At 42.2% G+C, this 25,134-nt stretch overlaps 2 protein-coding genes across 5 annotated transcripts in view; both read left to right on the top strand.

The window, feature by feature from the left end:
• The window catches only part of LOC134876738 (rho-associated protein kinase 2-like), a 28,199-nt gene extending 6,851 nt beyond the window's left edge, over positions 1 to 21,348 (top strand). The window contains exons 5-34 of one of the 4 annotated variants that reach the window (XM_063901837.1): positions 356 to 616; positions 1,271 to 1,415; positions 1,498 to 1,636; positions 3,391 to 3,482; positions 5,626 to 5,785; positions 7,004 to 7,100; positions 7,184 to 7,263; positions 7,749 to 7,797; positions 7,888 to 8,023; positions 8,408 to 8,499; positions 8,696 to 8,942; positions 10,736 to 10,842; positions 11,023 to 11,182; positions 11,611 to 11,771; positions 12,126 to 12,310; positions 12,517 to 12,586; positions 12,750 to 12,853; positions 13,481 to 13,667; positions 14,169 to 14,262; positions 14,570 to 14,664; positions 14,957 to 15,145; positions 15,463 to 15,631; positions 15,873 to 16,094; positions 16,716 to 16,783; positions 16,903 to 16,991; positions 17,702 to 17,780; positions 17,886 to 18,153; positions 18,251 to 18,530; positions 19,863 to 19,967; positions 20,737 to 21,348. In XM_063901837.1, coding sequence (XP_063757907.1) covers positions 356 to 616; positions 1,271 to 1,415; positions 1,498 to 1,636; positions 3,391 to 3,482; positions 5,626 to 5,785; positions 7,004 to 7,100; positions 7,184 to 7,263; positions 7,749 to 7,797; positions 7,888 to 8,023; positions 8,408 to 8,499; positions 8,696 to 8,942; positions 10,736 to 10,842; positions 11,023 to 11,182; positions 11,611 to 11,771; positions 12,126 to 12,310; positions 12,517 to 12,586; positions 12,750 to 12,853; positions 13,481 to 13,667; positions 14,169 to 14,262; positions 14,570 to 14,664; positions 14,957 to 15,145; positions 15,463 to 15,631; positions 15,873 to 16,094; positions 16,716 to 16,783; positions 16,903 to 16,991; positions 17,702 to 17,780; positions 17,886 to 18,153; positions 18,251 to 18,530; positions 19,863 to 19,941 — 4,104 coding nt within the window. In that variant the 3' untranslated portion in view covers positions 19,942 to 19,967; positions 20,737 to 21,348. Of the gene's footprint in view, positions 1 to 355; positions 617 to 1,270; positions 1,416 to 1,497; positions 1,637 to 3,390; positions 3,483 to 5,625; positions 5,786 to 7,003; positions 7,101 to 7,183; positions 7,264 to 7,748; positions 7,798 to 7,887; positions 8,024 to 8,407; positions 8,500 to 8,695; positions 8,943 to 10,735; positions 10,843 to 11,022; positions 11,183 to 11,610; positions 11,772 to 12,125; positions 12,311 to 12,516; positions 12,587 to 12,749; positions 12,854 to 13,480; positions 13,668 to 14,168; positions 14,263 to 14,569; positions 14,665 to 14,956; positions 15,146 to 15,462; positions 15,632 to 15,872; positions 16,095 to 16,715; positions 16,784 to 16,902; positions 16,992 to 17,701; positions 17,781 to 17,885; positions 18,154 to 18,250; positions 18,531 to 19,562; positions 19,639 to 19,862; positions 19,968 to 20,736 lie in introns of all 4 variants that reach the window. The other 3 variants (XM_063901838.1, XM_063901841.1, XM_063901839.1) reach the window with 3 other exon arrangements.
• Positions 21,349 to 23,278: 1,930 nt separating this feature from the next.
• Positions 23,279 to 24,917, top strand: LOC134876488 (leucine-rich alpha-2-glycoprotein-like). Its single transcript, XM_063901437.1, has 2 exons — positions 23,279 to 23,514; positions 23,770 to 24,917. Exon 2 carries the CDS (start codon positions 23,772 to 23,774, stop codon positions 24,768 to 24,770), a length of 999 nt encoding a protein of 332 aa, XP_063757507.1. The 5' UTR covers positions 23,279 to 23,514; positions 23,770 to 23,771; the 3' UTR covers positions 24,771 to 24,917.
• Positions 24,918 to 25,134: the final 217 nt, after the last annotated feature.

The following is a 25,134-nucleotide window of genomic DNA, read 5'->3' as shown; positions in this document are numbered from 1 at the left end:
TATTTTCCCAAAACATAATTTTATCAGTTAACATTGGCCCTCCGCTCTGCCTGAAATGTGGCCATAGCAGTCTTTTAAACTCCTTATAAAACAATGTATCCAACAAACATCAACCTTAAGTTACCTCAGTTCTTTAAGTAACACAATCATTCAATAATGATATATTCCTAATTCTACTTTAGTAAAGTAATATTCTCTCTACTTCCTTTTAATGGTGTTGTGATGTTGGCTTCAAATTGGAGTTAGTAGTCCATGTGTCGCAAATCATCCAGACACAACAAAGCCACACTTCGCTGTGTAGTCTGTATCAAAGTAATGGCATGACATCTTACGTTGTGTCTGTCGTTCCCTGTAGCTGTTCTGCGCTTTCCAAGACGACCGCCACCTCTACATGGTGATGGAGTTCATGCCCGGAGGCGACCTGGTCACGCTCACCATGAACTACGACATACCTGAGAAGTGGGCTATCTTTTACACGGCTGAAGTTGTACTGGCGCTGGACGCCATCCACTCCATGGGCTTCATCCATCGGGACGTGAAACCTGACAACATGCTGCTGGACCAACACGGACACCTCAAACTGGCAGATTTTGGCACGTGCATGAAGATGGACTCGGTAGGTCCCCTTGTTAAAGTTGTGGTGTTGGTTTTTAAATGTTTGAGACCTGGATAAGGATAAGGTGGTGGAAATAAGAGCATTTTTGTCTTTTTAGCTCTTTAATTTGGATGAAATTAGTCATTTGAATATATTGAATGTACTTTTCTGTCTATAAACACTGGTGGTCTTTTTTCTGTGCCCTAGTGCACCACCAAGTGTTCAGGTTGCAAAGTGAATCTCAATCTGGCATTCTTGAATTAGGTTGTTTTTTAAAAAAGGCCCCAGAAGTTGTTGTGCTAAACATCAATCTAGAGACTCACGCCTCTGCTGTGAGTCAGGAAGTTTTGCTCCAGCTTTTTGTTTTTACCACAGCAATTTCTAAATAGCAGGTTCAACAACTGGCTGCACACATTTGAGCCCTCTGAAAGTCTTCCAGCAGGCAGACCGTGTCACATAAACATTTGTCTCAGAATATCTGGAGCATTGTTAACATTTTAGAGATATTTTAAACAAGAAAATATTTTGAGGGCTCATTAAAAATAGAACTTGGTGTTGTGGTCATGGTCCCTGAATCACGTCTGTAGAAATATGTAGCCTTTATTCTGCCCTCTCACGGAAATCCAATTCCTGGTTTCTCCCTATAGTTAATTGTGTGGGTTTTTGTGTTTGCAGACAGGCATGGTGCACTGCGACACCGCTGTAGGCACGCCGGACTACATCTCCCCCGAGGTGCTTCAGTCTCAGGGCGGTCATGGTCACTACGGCCGTGAGTGCGACTGGTGGTCTGTAGGAATCGTTATCTATGAGTTGCTAGTCGGTAAGTGACTTGCCATATTCATCATGATCATTTTTATACTGTTTGGCAATCAACTTATTGTACAAAACTCCTTCTCTCCCAGGTGACACTCCCTTCTATACTGAATCCCTGATCGGCACATATGGGAAGATCATGAACCACAAGAACTCACTCGTCTTCCCAGAGGACGCAGAGATGTCTCAGGATGCCAGAGACCTCATCTGTGCCTTTCTTACTGACAGGTTTGCACAGGGAAATTTAAACTTCTTAAACAACAATTCAGAGCCTTTCATAACTTCAGGCTGCCTATGACTATGGAGTAATGCAGTGACAGCGTTTGGGTCATGTGAGGGAATATGACACTTCATATCTGTTACCTTCCACTGAATTCACACCGTGCTGTGGTCTCCCATTTGCGATGAGCAACGGCTTAAATACACAGTGTTAGAATTGTGTTAGCTATGATAAATTGACAAAATCACCTACCACAACACGTTGCACAACCCTTTTTATTACATTATTTCTTTAGGGCTAGATAGTGTCATTAGACAGCTGGGCACTGTAGCTTTTAACACATGTGTACAAAAACAGTATGCAGTGTTAATTTTAATGAAGAAGAATGCCAAATGGTGTGGCTCACCGATGAATATTTTTTGGAGGGAAATGGTGATGAGAGAACACTGTAAATCAGGCTTTGGCTATACAGTCAACAGGTATCAGTAGGATCAATTCATTGCTGGGTTTGTCCTTTTCACTGGATTTGGTACACGGACATCCTTTGATAAAACTAATATTCTGTCATTAATCAGTGTGTGTCAAACCATCTTAGCAACTTCATTCAGACTTTTGCTGATCCCAGCAGCCATACTGCAATTTGTGCACGTGTAATAACATATTTTTATTATTAAAAAGTTACCTGAGTGTGACGGTCATGTACTTGGTCAGTGGCCCATCCCTCTGGAAGAAACCACTTCCTGTTTACATTAGTAGCCCCGCCCCTGAGTGGACTCAAACACAGGCCCTTTCTGCATCAATACAGAGCGTCCTTTCATTTTTCCTCACTCAGATTATTTACCTTCTCACTCACCATTCTCTCACCCCAGACAGAATCTCACATGTGTGAGGCTGCCCAGCAACACCCACTCACATACACACACACACACACACACACACACACACATACACACACACAGCTTGGACACTGACCGATACATTCATTCACCACTTAACCAACATGCTCTGTCACTGTCCTGCTGAGTCATTCCTGTAAGCACACCTCCTTCCCTTCTTTTCCATGTGTTTTTCATCACTCCTCATTTGTAATTTTGGTTCTTCTACCTTCTCTTGGTGCCACTTTCTGTTTCTCCATCCTCGTCCTTTCCTGGCGTAGCTTTTTCTCCTATACAATCATGCAGATTTCTGGGCATGGAACATGGCCTGTTGGAAGCATAGCATGGTTGCATGACAGATTTTATTTTTGCGGGGGTTTAAAAAATGTCTCTTTCTTCCTCCCCGCCCCTGCCCTCTCTTCCTCTTGGCTGGGTCTGGAATGTCCCACACGTGGCAAGCACAAACTGCCGCACCCCTCCGGCCCTGTACCCGGCTCTGGAGGAGGGAGGAAAGGGGGGTGAGAAAGAGAGACTAAAAGTGTTTGTAGACTTTTACGGAGAGAGAGAGAGAGAGAGGAGAAGGAGGGAAGTCAGCACTAGCAGTCAGTGTTTGAGTCAGTGAGAGTTGTTGATGCTGGCTCCTGTGCTCTGATCCTGCTGTCTTCACTCTCCTCTTGGATCATTATCTTGGGTTTGAGGAAGTTCCAGTGTCCGCCAGTGGTCATGCAGCTCTCTATGCTGGTCAGTGCGGTCAGCGCCTAGTGGTCACTCCGCTTGCCTGTGTTTTTCGGGGTGACATGTTGATGGTGGCGCTGGGTGGAGTGGACCAGCGGGGTGTGTTTTGTGTTCAGTCTCTGCTCACACTCCTGTCCTGTTGCTGTGTGCAGGGAGGTTCGCCTGGGTCGCACCGGAGTGGATGAAATAAAGTGCCATCCTTTCTTCAAGAACGACCAGTGGACCTTCGACAACATCCGTGCGAGTAAGTGTGTGCATGTGCAAGTTTTGAATATTGTGTTTTTTATTCCCTACAATGCAGGTGCAGACTTTTCCATCCCTCGGAATATACGTGTTTTTCCACCGCTCAAGGCCATTCCTCTATTATTTCTTTTTATGGTTGTATTTCTTATCATCTCCTGCCCACTCCTCTGCAGATATGCGTCTTTTCAGCCTGAGTTCATAGTTTATTTCCATCCACTCCGCCATTAGGGCCTGCATATATGGTCTACATGCTCATATCTTTGAATTATATTCCTAAATGCTGTGCAGAGCAGCTGAAAACATGATGCACAAAACCTGCAGGATAACCAGCTGCATACACTCCAGAAGAATAGCAAGGAGAGAGATGAGGAAATATCAAACTATGGAAGATTGTATTTTAGATAGTACCCATATGAGCATACCGTTGATAAAACTGAGATGCTCAATTTAATTGAAATCTCCACAAAAGGAGCTTTTTATGTTAAATGCTGAAATAAAAGGACATTTCTATTAGAAAAAAAAAGGCAAACAAAGGAGGGTTAATGCAAAATCAATACGGTATGTTAAACAATGAGATATAGAGTATGTATAGACCCTTTTTGAATTCATTTATTTTAGAAGATCAATCTGGGTCAACAAACAAATCACCCTAATTAGTAAAAAAAGATTCAAAGCATTTTATATATTAACTGTACTGTATTCTTTTAAATCTAGAAACTAATTTCCCCTTATATAGCTTCATCAGAGTAAACATCACTGAAGAATGAAGGAAGGAAGGAAATAAGGAAAGGTATATGTTGGTAGTATGAACAGGACCCCTGTGTATGTATATAATCACAGACAGGCTCTTTCTCTTGTGCTTCACCTGGCTTTGATTAAGACAACAGACTGAACTCCCCACTGAACTCCAGACTGGCTGGCACTGTGTAACACAAAACCACTGCTGTGCCACTGTTATGCATGTCCAGTCACACACACACACACACACACACACACACGCTCCTGCTGCCATTCTGGCATCCCGCAGAGCTGCATTTACCTCCTGTGTCAGATTTCTTTACTCCCTACTGAATGCGGCCATGTTTTCCATGTTTGGACTCCATTGAAGATCCCCACCCCAGTTGTCTTCATGTTTGTAGAGCTGGTATAAGCAGTGGGATGGTGATGAAAAGAAGCCAGCCCCATAGATGGATGGATGGGAAGGAGGCAGCACCCCCTGTGGCAGCGGGTGGGGCAGGCAGTGTGGCCTGTGTGGACTGCTTTAATGAGAGGGGCGCCCCAGTATGGAGGATTGCTCTCGCTCTCTCACTCTCACTGTGGCCACGGCTGCCTCTCATTAGCCGCCCGCTATCAGAGAGCATTCTGGGAAGTCATGCCACTAGGGCCTCCATGGAGCGGCCCTGTGTCTCTTTCTGTCTCACCACATTTTGGCTTTTTTTTTTTTTTCTGCCTCTTCTTTTTATTTACCCCTCATTTGTTTCATTCCTGTGCTTGTGATCTCTTCTTTGAGTCACATTTGTCACTCTGAGGGTTGTGACTTGACCTAGCAGTAATGAGCTCTTTGCTCAGCCAGAATTGCGCTGGTGTGAGGAATTTGAGCTTTGAGCTTTTATTTTCTCAATTAGGAAGTATTTATAGGTTATAGGACTAGCTTAGTTTTATCTGATTGGCTCTTTTGACACATTCTTGTCTGCCTGTTGTGTTGTGCAGACTTTTAAAAGCACGCCTGCTCTCTTCTCACCGGAGCTGGCTAGGTTTGTGAAAGGCACCGTGTGTGGGGCACAAAGCGAGCACTGTGTGGGAAAAGGAGTGGTGTCAGACTCACGCCAACCTGCAGAGAGCTTACTTTACTACAGGCAGTGCTATACATGTAGTTGGAAGATATTTTATGTGACTCAACATGTAAATGTAGAGTCTGTTCAAGATGTACTGTACATTTAAACACATGTAGCACCAGCTTTTAATCATTACATTTATGTCCAAAACATTGTTCCTTTTTCTCGATCCCTCTTAACCCCTTTTGATTTGCACCTCCTCCTCTCCCTCTTTTCACCATGACTCTCTCTCTCTCTCTCTCTCTCTCTGTCTCTCTCTCTCTCTCTCTCTCTCCTCTCTCTCGCTCTCGCTCTGTTTCTGTCGTCCAGCTGTGGCTCCAGTTGTGCCTGAGCTGAGCGGTGACATCGACACCAGCAACTTTGACGAAGTAGAGGTTGATAAAAAGGATGTCGAGACCTTTCCTCCGCCCAAAGCCTTTGTGGGCAACCAGCTGCCATTCATCGGCTTTACTTACTTCAAAGAGGACCAGTAAGTGTTAAATTCTGACAAAGTATTTAATGCTGTCTCTGTAGCTGATCATAGAAATTGTGTCCGGATTGCTCATATTTTTTGATTATTAAACTAAATCCAAGTCTAGCTCTTTTTGTGTGGGAACTTAACCATGGACCAGTCTCGGGACACAGGTTTAAGGACAGCACTGGGCCTGTAATGCAAGAGGGAGAGAAGATAGCTTCACACCCTTACCTTTAATACAGCCTCACACCAGTCAGACACTGTATGCCTGTTCGAGCTCCACACTGCAGCCTTGTTTGGACAGCCCTTTTTCAAATACCTTTGCTTATGATGGAGTTTTTTAACAACTGCTCCCTTTTGGTTGGGGAAGCAGTGAAAAAAACATAAGTGGATTTATGATCCCATACTGCTTTTTTCAGCATTTTTTCTTAACCTCAAGTTATGTTTTTGTAAGGCTTTTATTCATACAGCCAAAAGTTCAACTGATAGTGTGCAAGAAAGTTATTCTTTTACTTGAATCTGACAAAATAGAGACACTATATATTTTAAATCAATTGATTTTTGAATCAAGTGTATACGGCCGGTGGTAAAAATTCCCGAAAATTCATACATAAATGATGAGCAATCAATAAAAGGTCAGCATTTCTTGAACGTATCACAAACTGCTACTTAGCTCTAAACTTAAGGGATATTACTTTTATAAATAATCCCCACTTTTGGCTGTACGTTTGCATCAATTTCCATTTTTAGAATTATGAACACAAGCAGAAACAGGCTCAGCACACATCGTCCAACAAGATTGTGAAATGGCTTTTCTTTGTCATTGAGCAGCCATTTGGCCGAGTCATGTAATGGTTCCCAGAGATAGAGTCAGTTGCCCACCATGACTAGTCCACCACCATGTTGGTAAACAGTGTGGGTTTCTCCAAAGGTAAACTAGTCCAGATGAGGAAGTTTAAAATATCGTCAGTCCTTACTTTTTTAACAGCACCACAGTGTTTTGCATGAACATATTAGGCATGGATATAATAATGCATTACATTTGGCGAGAATATTCAGTTTCCCTTGACCACCCAGTTGGCATTATAGATCTGGTTTTGGATTCAATGCGTCACTTGGCTGTAGAAATTTGGACATGAGGATAGTCTTGGATGCTGTTGGGGCTGGAAATGCTCCACAAGTGATCTCAGCTGAAGACATTAATGGTTCTCCCCTTCCTTCTTTATCTGTCAGGCTGCTGAAGGTGAATAATAACTGCTCTGTGGAGGATTCAGAGGACAGTCAGGAAAACTCTGAGGAAAAGGATCATTGCTCAGACAGTAAGAAAGAGGTAGGTGTGTTTGTGCGTCTTTTCTGAATGTTATGGTAAAAGTGGAGATCCAAAAGCAAAGACTTTTCTGTCTGTCTGAGCAGCTGCTGAAAAAGCTTCATCTGCTGGAGGAGCAGATCGACCATGAGATGCAGGCCAAAGATGAGCTGGAGCACAAGTGCAAGTACGACAAGTGACAATAATGAACACGTATTTTTTTATTGTAGTACTTATTCCAACAATGAAATCATTTGCTAGTTTTTCTTTCATAATTCATCAAACCTTTACCTTTTTATAAATAATTACATTACCATCTTATTCAAACCAGCATCTTAACGTTTGTGAAGGTAGAATAACATTGATCATTTCCACAGGCACTTCCAGACATTGTATAATAAAGTATAAATACTGAATTTGATTTCATGCGGTGTGCTATCCATTGCTGAAAGCAGAATTTGTTTTAAAGTTCTTAACACAATACTGAGTGACATCCCACAGAGCTGGAGTTTGGAGACTTTCTTGTAATGGATGATGTTAAAAGCAAGGGAAAAGAAAATCATTTTCAACCATAATTTAATGAATAGAGCCATTGGTTGATGGTGTCTGGTGCCTCTTTATTCAATGATTCGTGGGAAGAAGTCTGTTATAAAACGTTTCTCTTTTTCCCAGAAATACCACCAACCGTTTAGACAAGCTGGTTGAAGAATTAGACAAGGAGGTAAGGATGAGTGGATCCTATTTAATCTATGCACATGTGATAAAGTAGGAACTTTATTCCACTCACGTTCTTTGTGATTTCCCCCATTAGATGAGTAGCAGGCAGAAAGTCGAGGCCTCGCTGAGGCAGCTGGAGCGAGAACAAGCACTGCTGCAGCACCAGAGCACGGAAAACCTGCGCAAGGTGGAGATTGAAGCGGACAGGAAACGCAGCCTGGAGAACGAATGTGAGCGCCTGAGGGATATCATATCTTAACATTAAGGCTTGAAACTCCCAAAAAGGATTAATGAATGCATTTCTAGTTTTTAAATGCAATGGTATTTTATCATGAGCTGAAAAATGTTCTGACAGAATCCATGTTGATCTTAAGTTGTTCTAATTTTCATATATTTCACTTGCAAAATAGGTCTCACATAGCAGTGTGACTCCTACAGTAGATCATTAAAAACATTTTAATTAACCACAAGAATATATATGCTCCACATACCAGTGCTCATTTCACAGTATATATGGTTTTATATGCTGGCCATTAGTGGGTGGTGTATTCAGTCTCTTCTGAATGTGTTGTATCACATACTGCATTAACTCGATTATGTGTCGGTATCTTCAGTGAACAATCTGAGGGACCAGCTAGAGGATCTTAAGAAGAAGAACCAGAATTCCCAGATCTCCAATGAGAAGAACATCCAGCTGCAGAGACAAGTGAGGGGGAGCCTTTAACTCCACCTAACTTAAACATCTTTTAAATTGCTTCACTGTAGGATCCATGTTCAAGCAAGAAACAGTTTGCTTTATCCTTCTGCATTTCCCTCATTTACATCCCTTTTAATTTTGCTGCTGCGCTGACCCAGTTTAGCCTGCAGGGAAACGTTTCATCCTGCCTGTTTCTCTTCTGTAGCTCGAGGAGGCCAACGCCGTGCTGCTGGCTGAGCAGGAGGTGGCCGCACGGCTGAAGAAGAGTCAGGCAGAGGCGCAGAAACAGGTTCAGTGCTTGGAGGTCAGCCTCAGGGAGATGCAGGAAAAGTGCAGCCAGCTCGAAAACAGCAAGCAGGAGCTGGAGAAGCAGCTGAGGGGGCTGCAGGCCGAGCTGGAGGAGGAGAGGAGAGGCCGTAACATCGGGACAGAAACTATTACGGACCTGCAAGGTGAGACTTAGCTTTTAAACTTTACAATATCTTAGTGTTTAAGCTAATTCAAGTCCATTTTTGTACAGTAGCTGCTTCTGTTTAAACTAGAGCTGCCCAAAGGGGGGGCCCATGGTCCAAAGTTGGCACACAGGTTGACTTTGCCAGCCACAATTTTTAAAAGGGGCCTATTATGCTTTTGGAGGTTTGCCCTCTCCTGTAGTGTGTTAAGTAGGTTTTTGTGCATGTAAATTATCTGTAAAGGCTGAAATCAAACCCCCCCCCCCCCCCCCAGAGGGAGTTTCTCTCCAACACACTCCCCCCATGCCTCCATTGGACTCCTTTGTTTAAGTCTTTAACAAAGTGACATCCCTATGTAACACCTGTGCTTCTATTGGCTACCGCTCCAAAACATTGCAAGTGAAAGAGTAAGGGCGGGACACCCCTAGGCTGTTGGGCACTCAAAACAGAGCGGACCAGCTAACCAATCAGAGAAAAATGGGCTCTGGTTTCAGACAAAGGTTAAAAAATAAAAGGCCCCCCTAAATGTTAAGAAAAAGTTATGAATCATTGGTTTTTTGTAATGGAAGAATGATATTTATATTTGTAGGATGCTTAATGATCTTATGAGGAAGAAAATGGTGAGACAGTTGCACAGGGACAACTTTGCATCTAGGAAACTAAGCATCCGTTTTCATTTTAACAATGCAATAAAGTACAATAGTTTTGAGCTTTTTGGCGTGTGGCCCTGTTTCAGTTTGGACCCCCCTGACACCTACACAAGGCAAAACAACGATCATCCCCTAAGCATCCAGCAAACCATTATTAACAAGCATTTTATCTTCCAAACTCTAATGCATCGATTAAACTGTTATGAGGCTAGCAATTAGAGGCGGCAGTGGCTCAGTCAGTAGGGACTTGGTCTTGGGACCGAAGGGTCGCCGGTTCACGTCCCGATCGGACCAAAAAAAATATGGAGTGAGCTGGTAGCTGGAGAGGTGCCAGTTCTCCTCCTAGGCCACTGCCGAGGTGCCCTTGAGCAAGGCACCTAACCTCTATCTGCTCCCTTGGCGCCGGGTACCTGGCTGCCTCTCTGCTCTGCCACCTCTCCTCTGCATGTGGTTGTGTGTGCATGTATATCTTCTGTGTGTGTAATGTGTGTCAACACAACAGAGTAGAGAAAAGCAATTTGTAAGGTCTTAATAAGAGTATGTCTTCTTCTTCAATTTTAATTTTCTGCCATATCTGCAGGTAATCAAACTGCGATCTTTATTCAGTAAACATCTCTTAAGTAGCAGGAAAATTGGCTTTACACAACTTGGAGTTTGAGGCTGGTTATGAGATGTGAATCATTTTTGGACCGGGCCTTGGGAAATATCCGATCATAGGTGGAAACATCTATTCAAAAGGCTGAGAGTTAAGCAAGAGGCTGTGAAAGCCAAACACGGAACAGAGCCAGCACCTCTTGTGAGACGATGTTTGGAAACTTACACGTGCTCCGTACAGAGAGTCCAGTCGATGAGGTTAGAGGGGACAGATTCAAACAAAAGTGTTGCCTGTTTGCAGCGATACCTCATGCTTTTTTTCCTATTAACACTCTCCATGTGGGTGGAGTCAGTTGAAGGAAAATAAACATTCAGTGTTTTTGTTTTTCACACTTTGGAGGCTGAACCTGGGCTGGAGTATAATTTAATACCTTACCTAGAATCATTTCTGTTAGGAACTGAACAGTTCAGGTGCACTTTCTGGTTGTTTTTACTTTCACTGCAATACATTTATTCCTTCTATACTTTCCTTATTTCACTCCACCTCAGGACGCATCTCTGGCCTGGAAGAAGAAGTGAAAGAGGTGAAGTCCTCTGTTTCTAAGGTCCAGACAGAGAAGAAGCAGCTCCACGACAAGCTCAACGACCTTGAGAAGGTTGGTTGTTATTTCTTATTGCCAATTTCAGAATAGAGAATTAAGGTTAATCTAAGAAATATTCCTCCCTGCAAATCTTCATTTTGACGTTTCTAGATAACGTTGACATACTTTTGCCTGTTTCCGTGAAATATGTCTTGATGGCCATTAAAAGACTGCATACCTCCTTTGAATCTATAGGAGAAGAGCAACCAAGAGATCGACCTGACCTTCAAGCTGAAGTCGCTCCAGCAGAGTCTGGAGCAGGAGGAGGCTGAACACAAAGCCACCAAATCCAAGCTCGCAGACAAAGACAACATCTACGAGTCCATCGAGGAGGCAAAGTCTGAGGCCTTAAAAGGTGGGCGAGGAGGAGGAGAGAAAAAGTGAATGATGATGCATCAGCATGTGTTCAGTAGATCAAATTGTGTTTTGCTTAGCCCACTTAACACAAATGTTAAAATGAAAACCCAATACAGCAGTTGTATCCACTATGATGGACTAAAAGTGGCTTCAGGAAGGCTGTAGAAGGAACAATACACCCTTGAAAAAGATTAATGACTGGTTGATTAAGTAGTCCTTGAGAAAACTGCCTTTCCTGAAAGAAACTAAAAACAGCCTGGCGTCCAAATAACAATACTCTGCCCTCTGATTGTCCTACTGAACATGCATCTGGCGCTCCAAGCTGTTTTAAACAAAGACAAAACAAACGGTTTTGTCGATACCGTGGTATTGAGTGCAGGGTGGATTATCCCCTGATGGCGCTCATGGTTGTTTTGTCTGATGCAGAGATGGAGTGCACCCTGCAGGAGGAGCGAAGCTTGAAGCTGCAGGTGGAGGCAAAGTTGCTGCAACAGGAGAAGACCCACTCCATGCTGGACTGCGACTACAAGCAGGCGCAGCAAAAACTCAACGAGATGCAGGCACAGAAGGATAAGCTTTGTGAAGAGGTAAGTCTCAGATTTGACTAATTAATCGCTTCATAGAAAGTACAACCATTTCTTAATACTTCATTTCATAATTCTTATAAAAAACACACATTGTTTTGCGTATATTAACAGCTTTCCCTGGCACATTAACAAGACCGTTCAGATTTTAAGAACTAAAGTTATGACATGTTGTGCTCTGGGGTTCTGTAATGGCCATTTATCTTTATATTGAGACTTTTATTAGACAAAGAATTTGATTATTACATAACAAATATAAACAATACTTGCATCCCTTAAGGTTTGTCCTCCATCTTTCCCCCATATCTGTCAATTAGTGCCAACACTGAAAATGCTTGTGTGTGTGTGTTTGTGCAGGTAAAGAGCCTGAGCCTGCGTCTGGAGGAGGAGATCCACAGGCGCAGCATGACCCAGAGCGATCTGAAGATGCAGAACCAGCAGGTGTCGGTGCTCCGCTCCTCTGAAAAACAGCTCAAACAGGAGCTCAACCACCTGCTGGAAATGAAGCAAGTCATGGAGAAACAGATCCAGCAGCTACGCAGGTCGGACACACACACACACACACACACACACACACACACACACACACACACACACACACACACACACACACACACACACACACACAGAGCAGCTAAATGTGTTGTTGGCAAATAACTGTGGAGAATCTTATTCGTCGTATCTGTTTTGAGGAAAATGTTTTTGGCTCCGGTGGATGGTGATTGACAGACTGTTGGGTTTCTTCCAGGGAGAAGCAGGAGGCCGGTGGCCAGCTGAAGGAACTGAAGGACCAACTGGAGGCTGAGCAGTATTTCACAGTAAGTCTCACCATCAATTTGTCTTTTGTGCACATTGTCTACAGAAACTGCAAAACAAGTCTCAAACGATCAACAATAGCGCACTTGGAAAGGAAGATATGCACTTTAATTCTAAATCTGTCATGAGAAATACATTTAATCTCCAACTGTTTTCCCTCCTAAGACTCTTTACAAGACGCAGATTCGTGAGCTGAAGGACAATTGTGTGGAGAACAGTAAGCTGTACAAGGAGGCGCAGCTACAACTGGCACAATATCAGCAGGAGAGGTGAGCAGTCCAGACACTGTAAGACCTGATTCTATTATGGTCTACCAGCATACACACACAATTGTAAATGTATAAGGGTTTAGTGTGTGAATATCTAATGCCATACACATCTTATCTTGTCCAAATATCAACCAAAACAGAAAACATATTCAATCCAACCTAAGTCATGCACATACAAAAACAAACTATATTTTCAAGTAAAGCAAAGTATAAAGTACGTCAGACAAACGAGGTAATTTAAATGGAACTAAAGCATGATAAAAAAGAGATAGCAAATCATCCATAGGACAACACTATCGAGATAACATTTATCTGTGTACCAGACTTTCCAGATTAGTGTTATTTGCCCTCTGTGAATTAATCTCACAGCCCAAATGGAGGACTTGACCTTTAACTGAATGAGTGAATCAGATTAGCGGCGTCCCCGATGCCCAGCAGCCAAAGATAACTGTGGACAAGAAGTTAAAAATATGATCCAGTGTAACGCTCGCTTGGCAAACCGTGCTTTGACAAAAAGGTCATTCGAAGAATAATGTTTGTCCAAACTATAGGCAGCCCGCTTCTGACTGGCATAATAACAGCTTCATAATATGGCAATAACATTTCCTCCCACTCTCTCCACTGCAGGAGTTCAATGACAGCACAGCTGGAGGCCAGTTTGACAAAGGCGGACTCTGAGCAGCTGGCTCGCTCCATCGCTGAGGAGCAGTACTCTGATCTGGAGAAGGAGAAGATCATGAAGGAGCTGGAGATCAAAGACATGATGGCGAGACACAGACAGGAGCTCGGAGACAAGGAGGCCACCATCAGCTCGGTAAGATCAATACCTTTTTTTAAGTTGATTACATCCAGGAAGTTAATTTTGGTTAAGTTCAAATGGCCAATGTTGTAAAGAAACTCCAAAGGGTGACATTTATAAGATCAGGGGTTTACTAACTGGGAGGCTGGCTTCCCGGGCAGGCTCCAAACTGCTTCAGAAGAGTACATACAGTATATGAAATAATATAACATTATTTATCGGAAGAAGATGACATGAAATATCTGAATCTGTTTGATGTGGCTCAAGAGATCCAGTAGTTTGTGCAATGTTACAGTTTTTCTAAATTTCCCAGACTCAAAAATGAATAAATGCTTCAAGACAGACCTTCTATTTTTCTATCTAGGCTGACTTGAGTGTCTGATGTGATCAAATACCATCCTTTTGATCTCGGAGTTACACTTAAAATCCCTAAAAAAGCTGATGACCATTACGTTAGTCTCTAGCTAGTTGTGCTGTATCAATTAAGTGGTCTTGTTTGCTTGTCAACCCCTGCAGCTGGAAGAGTCCAATCGCACACTGACGGTGGATGTGGCAAACCTGGCCAATGAGAAAGAGGAGCTCAACAACCAGCTGAAAGACATGCAGCAACGTGAGTGTCATGTGAAGTTAATGAGGACCACATATAGAGAACACTTTTACAGGAATGACATTTCCCCTCAGTCCTGGAAAACCTGTTAAAAATCTGTCTTACCTATCCAGATGATTTATAGGGATAGGGTTGTTAAAATGTCATGAAAGGAGCCATTAATCTCTTCAATCAGGAATCCTCTGTAGAACTGAGGTATATTGATTTTTAAAGTTGCACTATAATTTATTGATGTCTTCTCTAAAAGTTCTGATAAGTGAGTAAAGTATATAAGCCCCGACTATAATATTCTTCTCTGCTATGTTTACAGAGATCCAGAAAGCCAGAGAGGAGGAGAAGCAGATGAACTCGCACAAACTGTCCTTTGAAAAGCTGCTGCAGAATGAAAAGACGCTAAAAATTCAGGTGTGTGTCTGGGCACCTACGCAGGTCTGGAAAGCCTGGAATATATCCGATACATTTCAACTTTTACTGTCTAACTTATTACAACTGTTATGTCACATCATTTGTTGTTAAGAATGATGTTGAGCTGCAGGGCTAGACTGAACTCTGGGCAAAATCACTGAGATCTGAAACTAGTTTCAAAAATCTATCTGGCAGCCACATTGGGATATCCCTGCGGGCTTCCCTGAGTTTATAAAGAATTCATATTAGTCACATATAGGTCCCTGAGAAGCTGCTGTGTTTTTGCTCCCAGGCTATCAACAAGCTGGCCGAGGTGATGAACAGGAGGGAGTCGGGGCGAGGAGGCCAACGGACTATCGACACTGAGGTGCACAGGAAGGAGAAAGAGAACAGGAAGCTGCAGCAGGAGCTGAGGACGGAGAAGGAGAAGCTCAACAGCACCATCATCAAGTACCAGAGAGAGATGACGGATATGCAGGCGGTCAGTATTCAGAAGCTTCACTCCAGCACACCGACAAATTGCATGAACATATACTAAGGCTGCACATTTAACCGAAATGTTATGGACCAGTGAAATATTCAAATTGCAGGAAGCACAATATTTGTTAAAGGCTAAATATGTGTTTAAATACCAGATTGATTGAAGTATCGTGGAGCTGCAGTGATTTCCCAGCTTAAATGAAGGATTTCACAGACTTCTTGCAGCCCTAATATATACACACTAATTGTATAATAACTGCAAACCATAGGAAATACATTGAACGGCAATTTAAAAAATGGTTTGTGTCCGTTACTCAGATGATAGCAGAGGAGAACCAGGTGCGTCTGGAGCTTCAGATGGCGTTGGACAGCAAAGACAGCGACATCGAGCAGCTCCGGTGTCAGATCACTTCCCTCAGCATTCACTCTCTGGACTCCACCAGCATCAGCAGTGGCAACGACATGGACATGGGTGACGGATACCCAGGTAGACAAAGGAGACTTCGCGCTCATTCTTCTTTAATTTGGCACCAATGTGTCCAAAGTCAAATTCTCAAACTCTGCATCCACTTCCTTCCTTCCTCTTCCTGCAGTCTTTCTTCCTGATTGTTTCCTTTGTTTTCACTTTGAGTCTCTTCCAGGCCAATTGTTTTCTGACCTTTTCCTTTTTTTCCCTTTATTCCCCGTCCTCACTTCACCTCAAATTCTCCCTTCCTGGTCTGGCACAGTGCGCATTTCTCACTCACACACCTCAGAATCAATGTCCTTCACCTACCAGCGCACACACAAATCTGTCTGCATCGACACCCGGCCAAACCTTCGCTCTGCTCACAATCTCTTCGACTCTGACTCTGACTCTGAGGGTGAAGAAGAATATGAAGGGAGGGTGGAGCAGGGCCCCCGTCCCCTGGCTCTCACCTACGAACAGCCCCCTGAGGCTGAACCTGCAGGTGACGCTGCATGGCAGTTCTAACCTGGAATGGGGATGCAATAAAACATTTAAATCTACGTGATATTCAAATTTTTCCTTTAAAATGTCCAATGTTTTCAAATTGGATGTTAACATACCCTGGTTCAACCTTGCAAAGTTTCTGCTAATCCCTTTACTCTGTTGACTCTGTCTCTGCAGTGCTTTAATCCTTTCTAATGTTCACTGGACACGTAAATACTCACAGCTTGATGCCCGTCTGCTTTGGTATAATTTATTCCTCTGCAAAAGATGGTAAAGTGTGTTGAGTTTTTCCTAGAAAAGTTAAAACATCTTTTCATTTTGGTTTAATTTTTCCTCTCCAGACACCTGCCATGTTGTGTGCCAGAGATTTGTGTTTTGTAATTTGAGATTTAATATTCCTTCTGGCTCCCACAGAGTGGTCTTGTTTTTTTGCAAAGCTTCCTGCCAGTAGCCTTTTAAGTTTTAGCGAGGAATCATTCTTTCTCCAAATGATGAGGGTCTGTTTGAGGGAAATGTCAACATTTCAAAATGTCAAGGTGTTTTTTAAAAGTGGTGCACATGATGAAAGGCTGTTCTCCTCTTTGTGTTAACATCTTCCTGTTTTTTCTCTGCTAACTAGACTCCAGGTTGCAGGGCTGGATTTCCCTTCCTACCAAGAACACAAAGCGTTTTGGCTGGGACAAAAAAGTAATGTATCCTCCACTGCTATATCTCATACCTACACATTTGTTTTCTTAGTAATCACCATTTCCATTAGGGTAATTCCCCCGTCTAACCTCTTGACCCTTGTTTCCTTTTCTTCAAAGTATGTAGTTGTGAGCAGTAAGAAGATCCTGTTCTACAACAGCGAGCTGGATCGAGAGCAGGCTAATCCTTTCATGACTCTGGACATCGAGTGAGTCATTTAAAGCATGCTTTCAACATGTTGTACTAGAAATAATACTAGTGGTATAATGTATGTGTAAAGCACTTTTTAAACTGTGTTTATTTGAGTTGTCATACTAACAGGTGACATGCAAGGGGCTCTGTGAGGTACAGAAGTGCTAAATGCTAACGTTATTTTGCTAGCATGAAGTTTAGCAGACGTTAAGCGTAGCAGCATTCTGCGACATGCTATTATAACAAAGTAAAGCTTAAACTGCTTTCATTACTTTAGCAGTGGTCATGAACAAAAGTACTTGATACATTTATCCTGATGATGGAGCTACATGAAAAATGTCATTGTAATCTATCCAGTAGTTGTGAGAAACATCTTATAAAATAAAACAAATCTTGAGCTCATAGTTGGCACCAGAGAAAATTCAGGTGATCTGTCTGAACCAAAGTAGTGGTAAACAATGCTGCTAGTATAGCTAAAGGCCAAACTAAGATAAAAGGCAGAGTAAGAACAAAATATCAGTGACTGGGTAAAAAATAGCAGAATAGTGGAAGAAATAGAATGAAGTAAAATCCTGGGGAACTATATGAAGAAGTATGATCTGAGAAGTTCTTTACAGGAGGAAACTGACTCAACTAAGCATATCTTGATGCTGCATTTATCTATTCGTATCGACTACTCTTATTATCCTGGATCTACTCTAAGACTACTCTCTCTTCCTCCTACAGAAAACTTTTCCATGTCCGTCCTGTCACTCAAACGGATGTGTACCGTGCGGATGCCAAAGAAATTCCAATGATATTCCAGGTGAAAAGCTCAGACACTTTCTGCCGTCTTTCTTTCCCCTCTTCCTTTGTTCAGACTCAATATAATTCTGCTTTCCTCAATTGTACTTTCCTTTCTTTTGCCCAGATCCTGTATGCCAATGAAGGCGAGATTAAACGTGATCAAGAGGTCGCTGTGGATCCGGGGACAGGTGTGGATCGCCCCTCCTTCTTCCCTCACAAGGGCCATGAGTTTGTCCTCACACTCTACCACTTCCCGTCCAGCTGTGAGGTCTGCACTCGGCCCCTGTGGAACGTTTTTAAACCCCCGCCGGCACTCGAGTGCCGTCGCTGCCACACCAAGTGCCACAAAGATCACCTGGACAAAAAGGAGGAAGTTATTGTGCCCTGCAAGGGTCAGTATCCTCAATCTGTTCTCCAACATTAAGCTGTACGTCACGACCATTGTGCTTGTTTCTGGAGCTCATCTGACAAATATGTTTTCTTCTATAGTGAATTATGACATTTCCACTGCCAAAGAGCTGCTTCTGCTGACCAGCTCTCAGGAGGAGCAGCAGCGCTGGGTCAGCCACCTCCTCAAACGCATCCCGAGGAAACACCCGACCATGAGTCCTCCCGCTGCAGCACAAAACAACATCCCTGACGCATCGTCACGCCTTTCTCCGCGAAACTCCCCGAGACCTTCACCCAGGGCTTCGCCTCGTATGTCTGCCCATCGCGGAGCCATCAAGATCCAGCCCAGCAGACAGCAGCAGTCATCAGGGAAGCCCAGGTGAGGACAGGGAAGATTTCACTGCGTTCAGAAAATATTCCACAGTTATTACTCACATTAAATCTCAATTTGTTTCTATTTTTAACATGAATCGAATGACTGTTAACACAAAATATGGCCATGTTAATCGCAAGGTTAAACTCAATATGGATGAAATGTAACTTTATTATAGCAGGTATGTTGGCAACAAGGGAAAAGCAATAGAAAGAAAAAGCCGCCTACGCCCTGAGATGTTCCCAAAAACAGTGTTTTGAGCTGCTTTGACATTTAATTTCTGTGAAGACAAATTGGTGAAATATCCTAGCTGTACTCAGTACAACCTTTAGTATTCTTCTTTTAATAACAAAACTCCAGGAACTGGTTTTCTATGTTTTGATTGTTAATTGTCAGATACCAAAGGATTTTATTTTAGTATTATTTTAAAAGTGTCATTAGAGTTACCATTTGCTTTTGGACTACTAATCTGCTAATCTCTTAATTTCCTTTTAGTGTCACAAGATGCCTTTTTTTACTGTGTCCTTTTGCATTGAGACATTTCTTGGGTGTACAGAAACATCAGGGGGAACATCTTAAAATCTATGCTTATTTTGCTAAAGATATGTGTATTTTTCAGTAAAACATGGAATCAACAATCTAAACAAAAACCCTTATTTTTCATTTATTTATTTAAAGGACAGTGCACACTGATCAACATTTCTGTAAATGTGCCAGTGTTAGCCAGCAGGCTCATTTTCAACTGTAGTCCTTTGGCAAGATGTTAGAATAACCACAAAAAGTATTTTGTTTTCCGTTTTGATGATTCGGAATCCGGTGCACTTAAAAGGGGGCCTAAATCTGGGGCTCACCAATGAGTTGCTTTAAGATTCCTGAACCACTTACGTAACGACGTATGCAGCAGTGATGCTCCGTCATGGCCTCTCAGTCTCACTAGCCTCCTAATAGTAGTAGGAAACCATTTTAGGCATAGCTAACTGCAACCATCTTTCAAAATGTGCTTTCTCCTCCACAACCTAACTGGCTCTCATCCCTCAGCGCTGGCCCCATGCTCCGTATCATCCTCCACTGACCTCTGACCCCACCTTTCTAACATCTCTCATGCTGGGAGACTGTAAGTAGCAGAGCTTGTCACGCCTGTCCGTCGGTCCTCCATAACGCTGTGCTGCCGTGTCTATTAAAACTCACCCCATTATAACAAGTTACCACTCAATAAGTCGGATAAGTACTCGCAGCTCTACACTGCCCCCTGCTGAACCGGGCATGTATCGCACCCGGCAGTGTCTGAAGCTCGAAAGGCTTTTGAACCCCTCGGTAAACCTCATACTTACTTTTCAGATTGCTTGAGTTTGGCCTCAAAGACTGGAGTTGGCCGTTGGATGATGACGATAATGATGATGATGATATGTTCTTCTGAAGGAAGGGAAAGAGGGGGGTCAGAGGGTAACTGGACCTCTGCATGTGTTTGCCGTGTGCAGGAAGCCTTAATGGAGACAGAGGCATGCTTTTTTGTGACTTCTAAATTGTGGAAACATCAACTCTATGAATATCATCGTGGCTACAACAAAAAAGAAAATTATTGGTGCAACAAGAAGACATTTTTGAGAATAATGTTGGTCTGCATGTTTGAAGGAAGTCAAATATTAAAGTTGGTCATTTTGGGAAATACACTTTCCTGCAGAGGGTAAGTGATGGTACCAGTCGCATAGCTGTACACTCACTATGAAGCTGCAGAAAGTTAGCTTAGCTTTGCATGAAGACTGTAAACAGGTAGTCTGGCATGTGCACAGGTTACACATTTAGCCTACGAGCTCTCTCGCTCACTCAAACTAAAAGTTATTGAAGCATAAAATAAGCCAGGCTACTGGTTTCCAGTCTTTATACTAAGCTAAGCTGTATGTCTGCTGGCTGTATCATTACTTGTACTGTGAATGGTATCAGTTTTCTCATCAAACTGTGGGCAGAAATCGATAAGCGCATATCACAAAATGCTTTAATATTTCAATTCTTTCAAACATGCAGACTAGGATGAATCCGTCTGCTGTTTTTGCATTTTACTCATGCATTGTGTGGCTACTGGAAAGCTTCCTGGTTTAATATGTGTGGATTTTGTGTGGGCGTGCCTTTGAAGTCCATCCATTCTGTTGGTAGCATCACCAGGTTTTCACATCATTTTCTTTCTCTCCCGCTCTCCCTCTCTCTCTCTTCACAGTTAACCCTGGCTCATCAAAGATGTGTATTTTCATCTTTATGGATAAACACCCGCAGTCTGGACTCAGTGCCTTCATGTGTTATTTCATCAGGGAAGTAGACTGAAAAAAACCCTGCTAATCATGGACAGAAACATTCACAGAGACCGGCTGTCGTCATGAGAACTGAGGCTGCCTTTGTCATTTTAACAAGAGGAAAATGAGCAGTCACATTAGAGTGAGACTACATCCCAAAAAATGTTTTAAGAAACTGATTAAAAGTGCTTTATTTATAACCATCATGAAAAAACATGGACATTTTATTCTGTCAGATGCAGTGAATCACATGGGTTTATGTTTGTTAGGCATGTGTGTGAACATTTGTATATAGGATCAAGAGGTCTGTCTGTATTGTAACACAGAAAGCGTAGCTCATAGTATATGATTATTTTTATGGATACAAGTCGGCAGCACATTATACAGTATATGCTTGCCTTGTAAATGAATATGGTTTTCATTACACAAAGTAGACCTGTTACAATGTAAGATAATAATGTGAATTGAATAGAAACCATATGTTCCTTTCTCGCCATTCATGACAATGACATAGAAATAAAATTCTGTAACCCTAAAAACTGAGTAATTCATTTTTAATGTAATGTTTCAAATCCAATGTAGAGGTTTGAGAGATGTGTCTTGATATAACAAAGCATGACTATGGTCCTAATGATTAAATCAGTGTATTCATGTCCTGTTGGAAACCTTTCAGTACAGATTCAATGCAAAGCTCCCCCTGCAGTAAAACCGCATCAAAAGCAGTAGGCAGGGAGTAAATGAAATGGATACTGAATGAGTTAGTCTTGAGGTTTTTGACAGGAAGATTAAGGAAAAACTTTTTCCCCTGCTTCACAGTACCTGAATTATTAAAAGGTAGTGTCAGTGAATTCAGTTTCAGATTTTCTCATTGTTCAAAGAATAGTTTGACATATTGGGGAAAACATTTATTTGCTTCGTTTACGAGTTGGTAAGAACTTCCGTCCTACTCAGCCGGATAGCTTAGCAAAAAGACAATATGGTGTTAAACTTGAAATCCCCCGAAACATATCATATAAAGTGGCCCTATACTGGTCATTTTCAGGTTCATATGTTTGTTTCTTGCTTGTTCACATGCTTTTATGCTGAAAAAAGGTCTTTATTTTTCTCATACTGCCTGTGCTGCAGCACCTCTTTTCACCCTCTGTCTGAAACCAGAGCCTAGTGTGCTCTGATGGGATAGCTTACCAGTTCTGTTGTGATTGGTCAACCGCTTAAAAATGTTTAGCCCCTTAACCTATCACGTACAATGTTTAGGAGCGCTAGCCAATAGAAGCGCGAGTGTAGCATTGATTGTGATTTCATTATGTCACAGAAGTAAACAAACGACTTTGGGATTTTAGCCTTTGCAGACCATTTACTTGCACAAAAATCTATATAATACACTAAAGAAGAGAGAAAACCCCCAAAAAGCTTAATAGGGCCACTATAATTCAATACACTGTACCTAAATGATTGATGACGTATCAGTGAGATCTTGGTCATCTAAATAAATAATCTGTATTTTAGACTGTACAATACTAAAGTAATGTCATAAATAGAAGACCATGGGATTAATGGAGAGCCCTTGACATTATGAACAGAGAAATGTAATGGAAATCCTTGGCAGGTGTTAGATCTGACTACTGTGTATTTTAGGAGACTATTTGAACTCTACCAGAATAGGTCTGTCTATCTCGCAAGTGCATGTGGAGTGAGTGGGCTCGGCTAAAATAAATCTTTCAGAACAGCCTAAAGCCAACTGGCACTCATCATACATAATGTAATGGTTCATCTTGTTGCCCATCTGCTTAAATCGTGTTTCATACTGCAGGTCTGATCCATTCTGTCGATCAGCCGTGTGACTCTATGCTCTGCTTCAATACCCGTGAAACCTGCTGTACCGACAGCTGAGACCTCAGGTGGCACGCAGCCTTTCGCTCATTCCTTTTTTATTTACATTTCTGAAAAAGGATGCATTTCTTTCAGAGTTTTGAAACAGTTTAGAAGTATTCATTTGAGGTCAATTTCACGCTGCTACTCTTCTTTAACTGGGAAATGTTGTATTTTTACTTACTTACTTTTTACCGAACAGGCGAAGATTTAATATACAACACATGAAGATCTAATGAATTATTATTATTATTATTATTATTATTATTATTAATTATAGATTACGGAAACTATCAGTTAATTAAAACAGGATTCACTTCAACAAGTACAATTATATTCTATACAGAGGCTATTTTTCTGCATTATGTAAATGTTAATTATCTGAATACCACTTACATTTTTAGCAAAATAAATCAGATTCATGTCATTTTAAATGGATGATTTTAACCTCTCCTCCTCCTCCCCTTATCTGAAAAAATCCAAAGTGCAAAATAGTGTAAACATCTATTTGGCTCCGTGGCGAACCATTAGAATTTAAACTTCATATGCGAACCATTAAACCCTGCACTTCAACATCATACTTTTGACAGTTAGCAGAAATGTAAAATGTTATTCAATAAACCGACATAAACTCAGTTTCCAGGTTTCTTACTTTCCCTGCAGGTTGGAGTCACAATCTGTTGCAACTGCTTGTCCTTGACAAATGACTACATTGAGTGGCTCCTTGTTTACTTAATAAGTAATGATTACATCGGGGGGTTCTGCTGCCCAAATGACTCAATCATTTGCAAGTGACTGCTGCTGAATCTGACAGACGGAGCCGTCGGGAAACAACAGTAAGTCTTATTTTGTTATGGGACTGGAAATCTTATGCATGGACAACATGTTTACTTTATTATTAAAGTGCATTAACATAAGTTTTATTTTTAGGTTACATTTCTATAGACCTACATTTTATTCTGTAACCCTAACATGAACTTCATACACTTGAAATATTGTGTATGATTTGCAGTGGTGAAATACCTCGAGATATTTAATCCATTTGTTATTTTATTTTTCTTGATCGTTAACTCTGTGTCCTCTTCTCCTAGTAATGAAGTCCTGGTGTGCCTTTGCTATCCTCTGCTTAGCATATTTCTGCCATGGCACTCTCTCCTGTCCACCACTCTGCAAATGCTACCACAGAAGAGCTGAAGTGGTCTGCAATGCGGTTCCCCTGACAGAGTACCCCTCCGAGGGATTCCCGAAGAACACCACCATTCTGACCATCCAGTTTACAAACATCACTTCTATCTCCGAGGAGCACCTAAACGTCACACCACTGCTGCAAGGGCTCCACCTGTACAGTAACCACCTGCAGAGCCTTTCCCCTCATCTCCTCAGAGGCGTTCCTCTCCTCAACACTTTGGATCTTACAGGAAACAGACTAAACAACCTGCCTGCGGGCACCTTTAACCATGCCCCGCTCAAGGACTTGGTGCTGAAGAATAATCTTATTGAAAAAGCAGAGGCTGAGTGGCTCCCTGATAACAGCAGCATCACCTGGTTGGACTTATCTGGGAACAGTTTAATGAAGGTCCCGACTGCTCTTCTTCAGAAGCTGCCCCACCTGGAGAGACTGGACCTCGCCAACAACCGCCTTGAGAAGGTTTTTGCAGATTCTCTGGACTCGTTGACCAAACTAGAGACGCTTAACCTGCAAAACAACAAGCTCGAAACACTGGATCCATCTGTACTTCATAGCACCCGTAACCTCACCTATCTGTTCCTCTCTCGGAATAAGCTCAACAAACTCCCCACAAATGTTTTTCAAGAGCTCTCTCAGCTCAGACACCTCAGCCTGGATGACAACCAGCTGAGCCACATCCCTGCAGGTTTGCTGGAGCCTCTGAGCTCTCTGGATGAGGAGGGGCTAGACATAACCAACAACCCCTGGCTGTGTGACGGGAAGGTGGAGTACCTCTGGAGGTGGCTTCAGAAGAACAAGAAGAAGGTCTTCCTGCCACAGACCATCACATGTGCCCACCCACAGCCTCTGGAGGGGCGCTCAGTAATGTCGCTGACAGAGAGTGAACTGAATCTGCAGTCTTAACTCTTTCCATCCTCATACTGGTTAATATCTTATGAAGTGATGTACCCAGTTTAGCTGTCTTACTTTACAATCACCAGAACATATTCTTTTGTCAGTATACGTAAATGTATAATTGAATATGGTGCGAGTAAAGACTGCTTCTAAGAATTTCTGTTCATCCGTTAATTGAACACAAAATGGGTTATGCCAAATGTTGCGCAACAGCCCGAGACGGTTAGCTTAGCATTCAAACTGGTAAACTGAGGGAAACCTGGCTCTATTTTAGGGTAACAAATTCCCTTACGAGCACCACATAGGACTTCATAATATCAAACAAGATATAATGTGTTGAGGGAATACTTTAATAACTTTTTAAACCACTGTG

This window comes from Eleginops maclovinus, chromosome 15 (genome assembly GCF_036324505.1).
Source record: "Eleginops maclovinus isolate JMC-PN-2008 ecotype Puerto Natales chromosome 15, JC_Emac_rtc_rv5, whole genome shotgun sequence".
In the NCBI taxonomy this organism is placed as follows: domain Eukaryota; kingdom Metazoa; phylum Chordata; class Actinopteri; order Perciformes; family Eleginopidae; genus Eleginops; species Eleginops maclovinus.
This window is presented reverse-complemented; position numbering and strand designations above follow the sequence as displayed.

Bases quoted from the DNA above. Each gene is read 5' to 3' on its own strand.
- LOC134876488 (XM_063901437.1), top strand. From the start codon at position 23,772: ATGAAGTCCTGGTGTGCCTTTGCTATCCTCTGCTTAGCATATTTCTGC.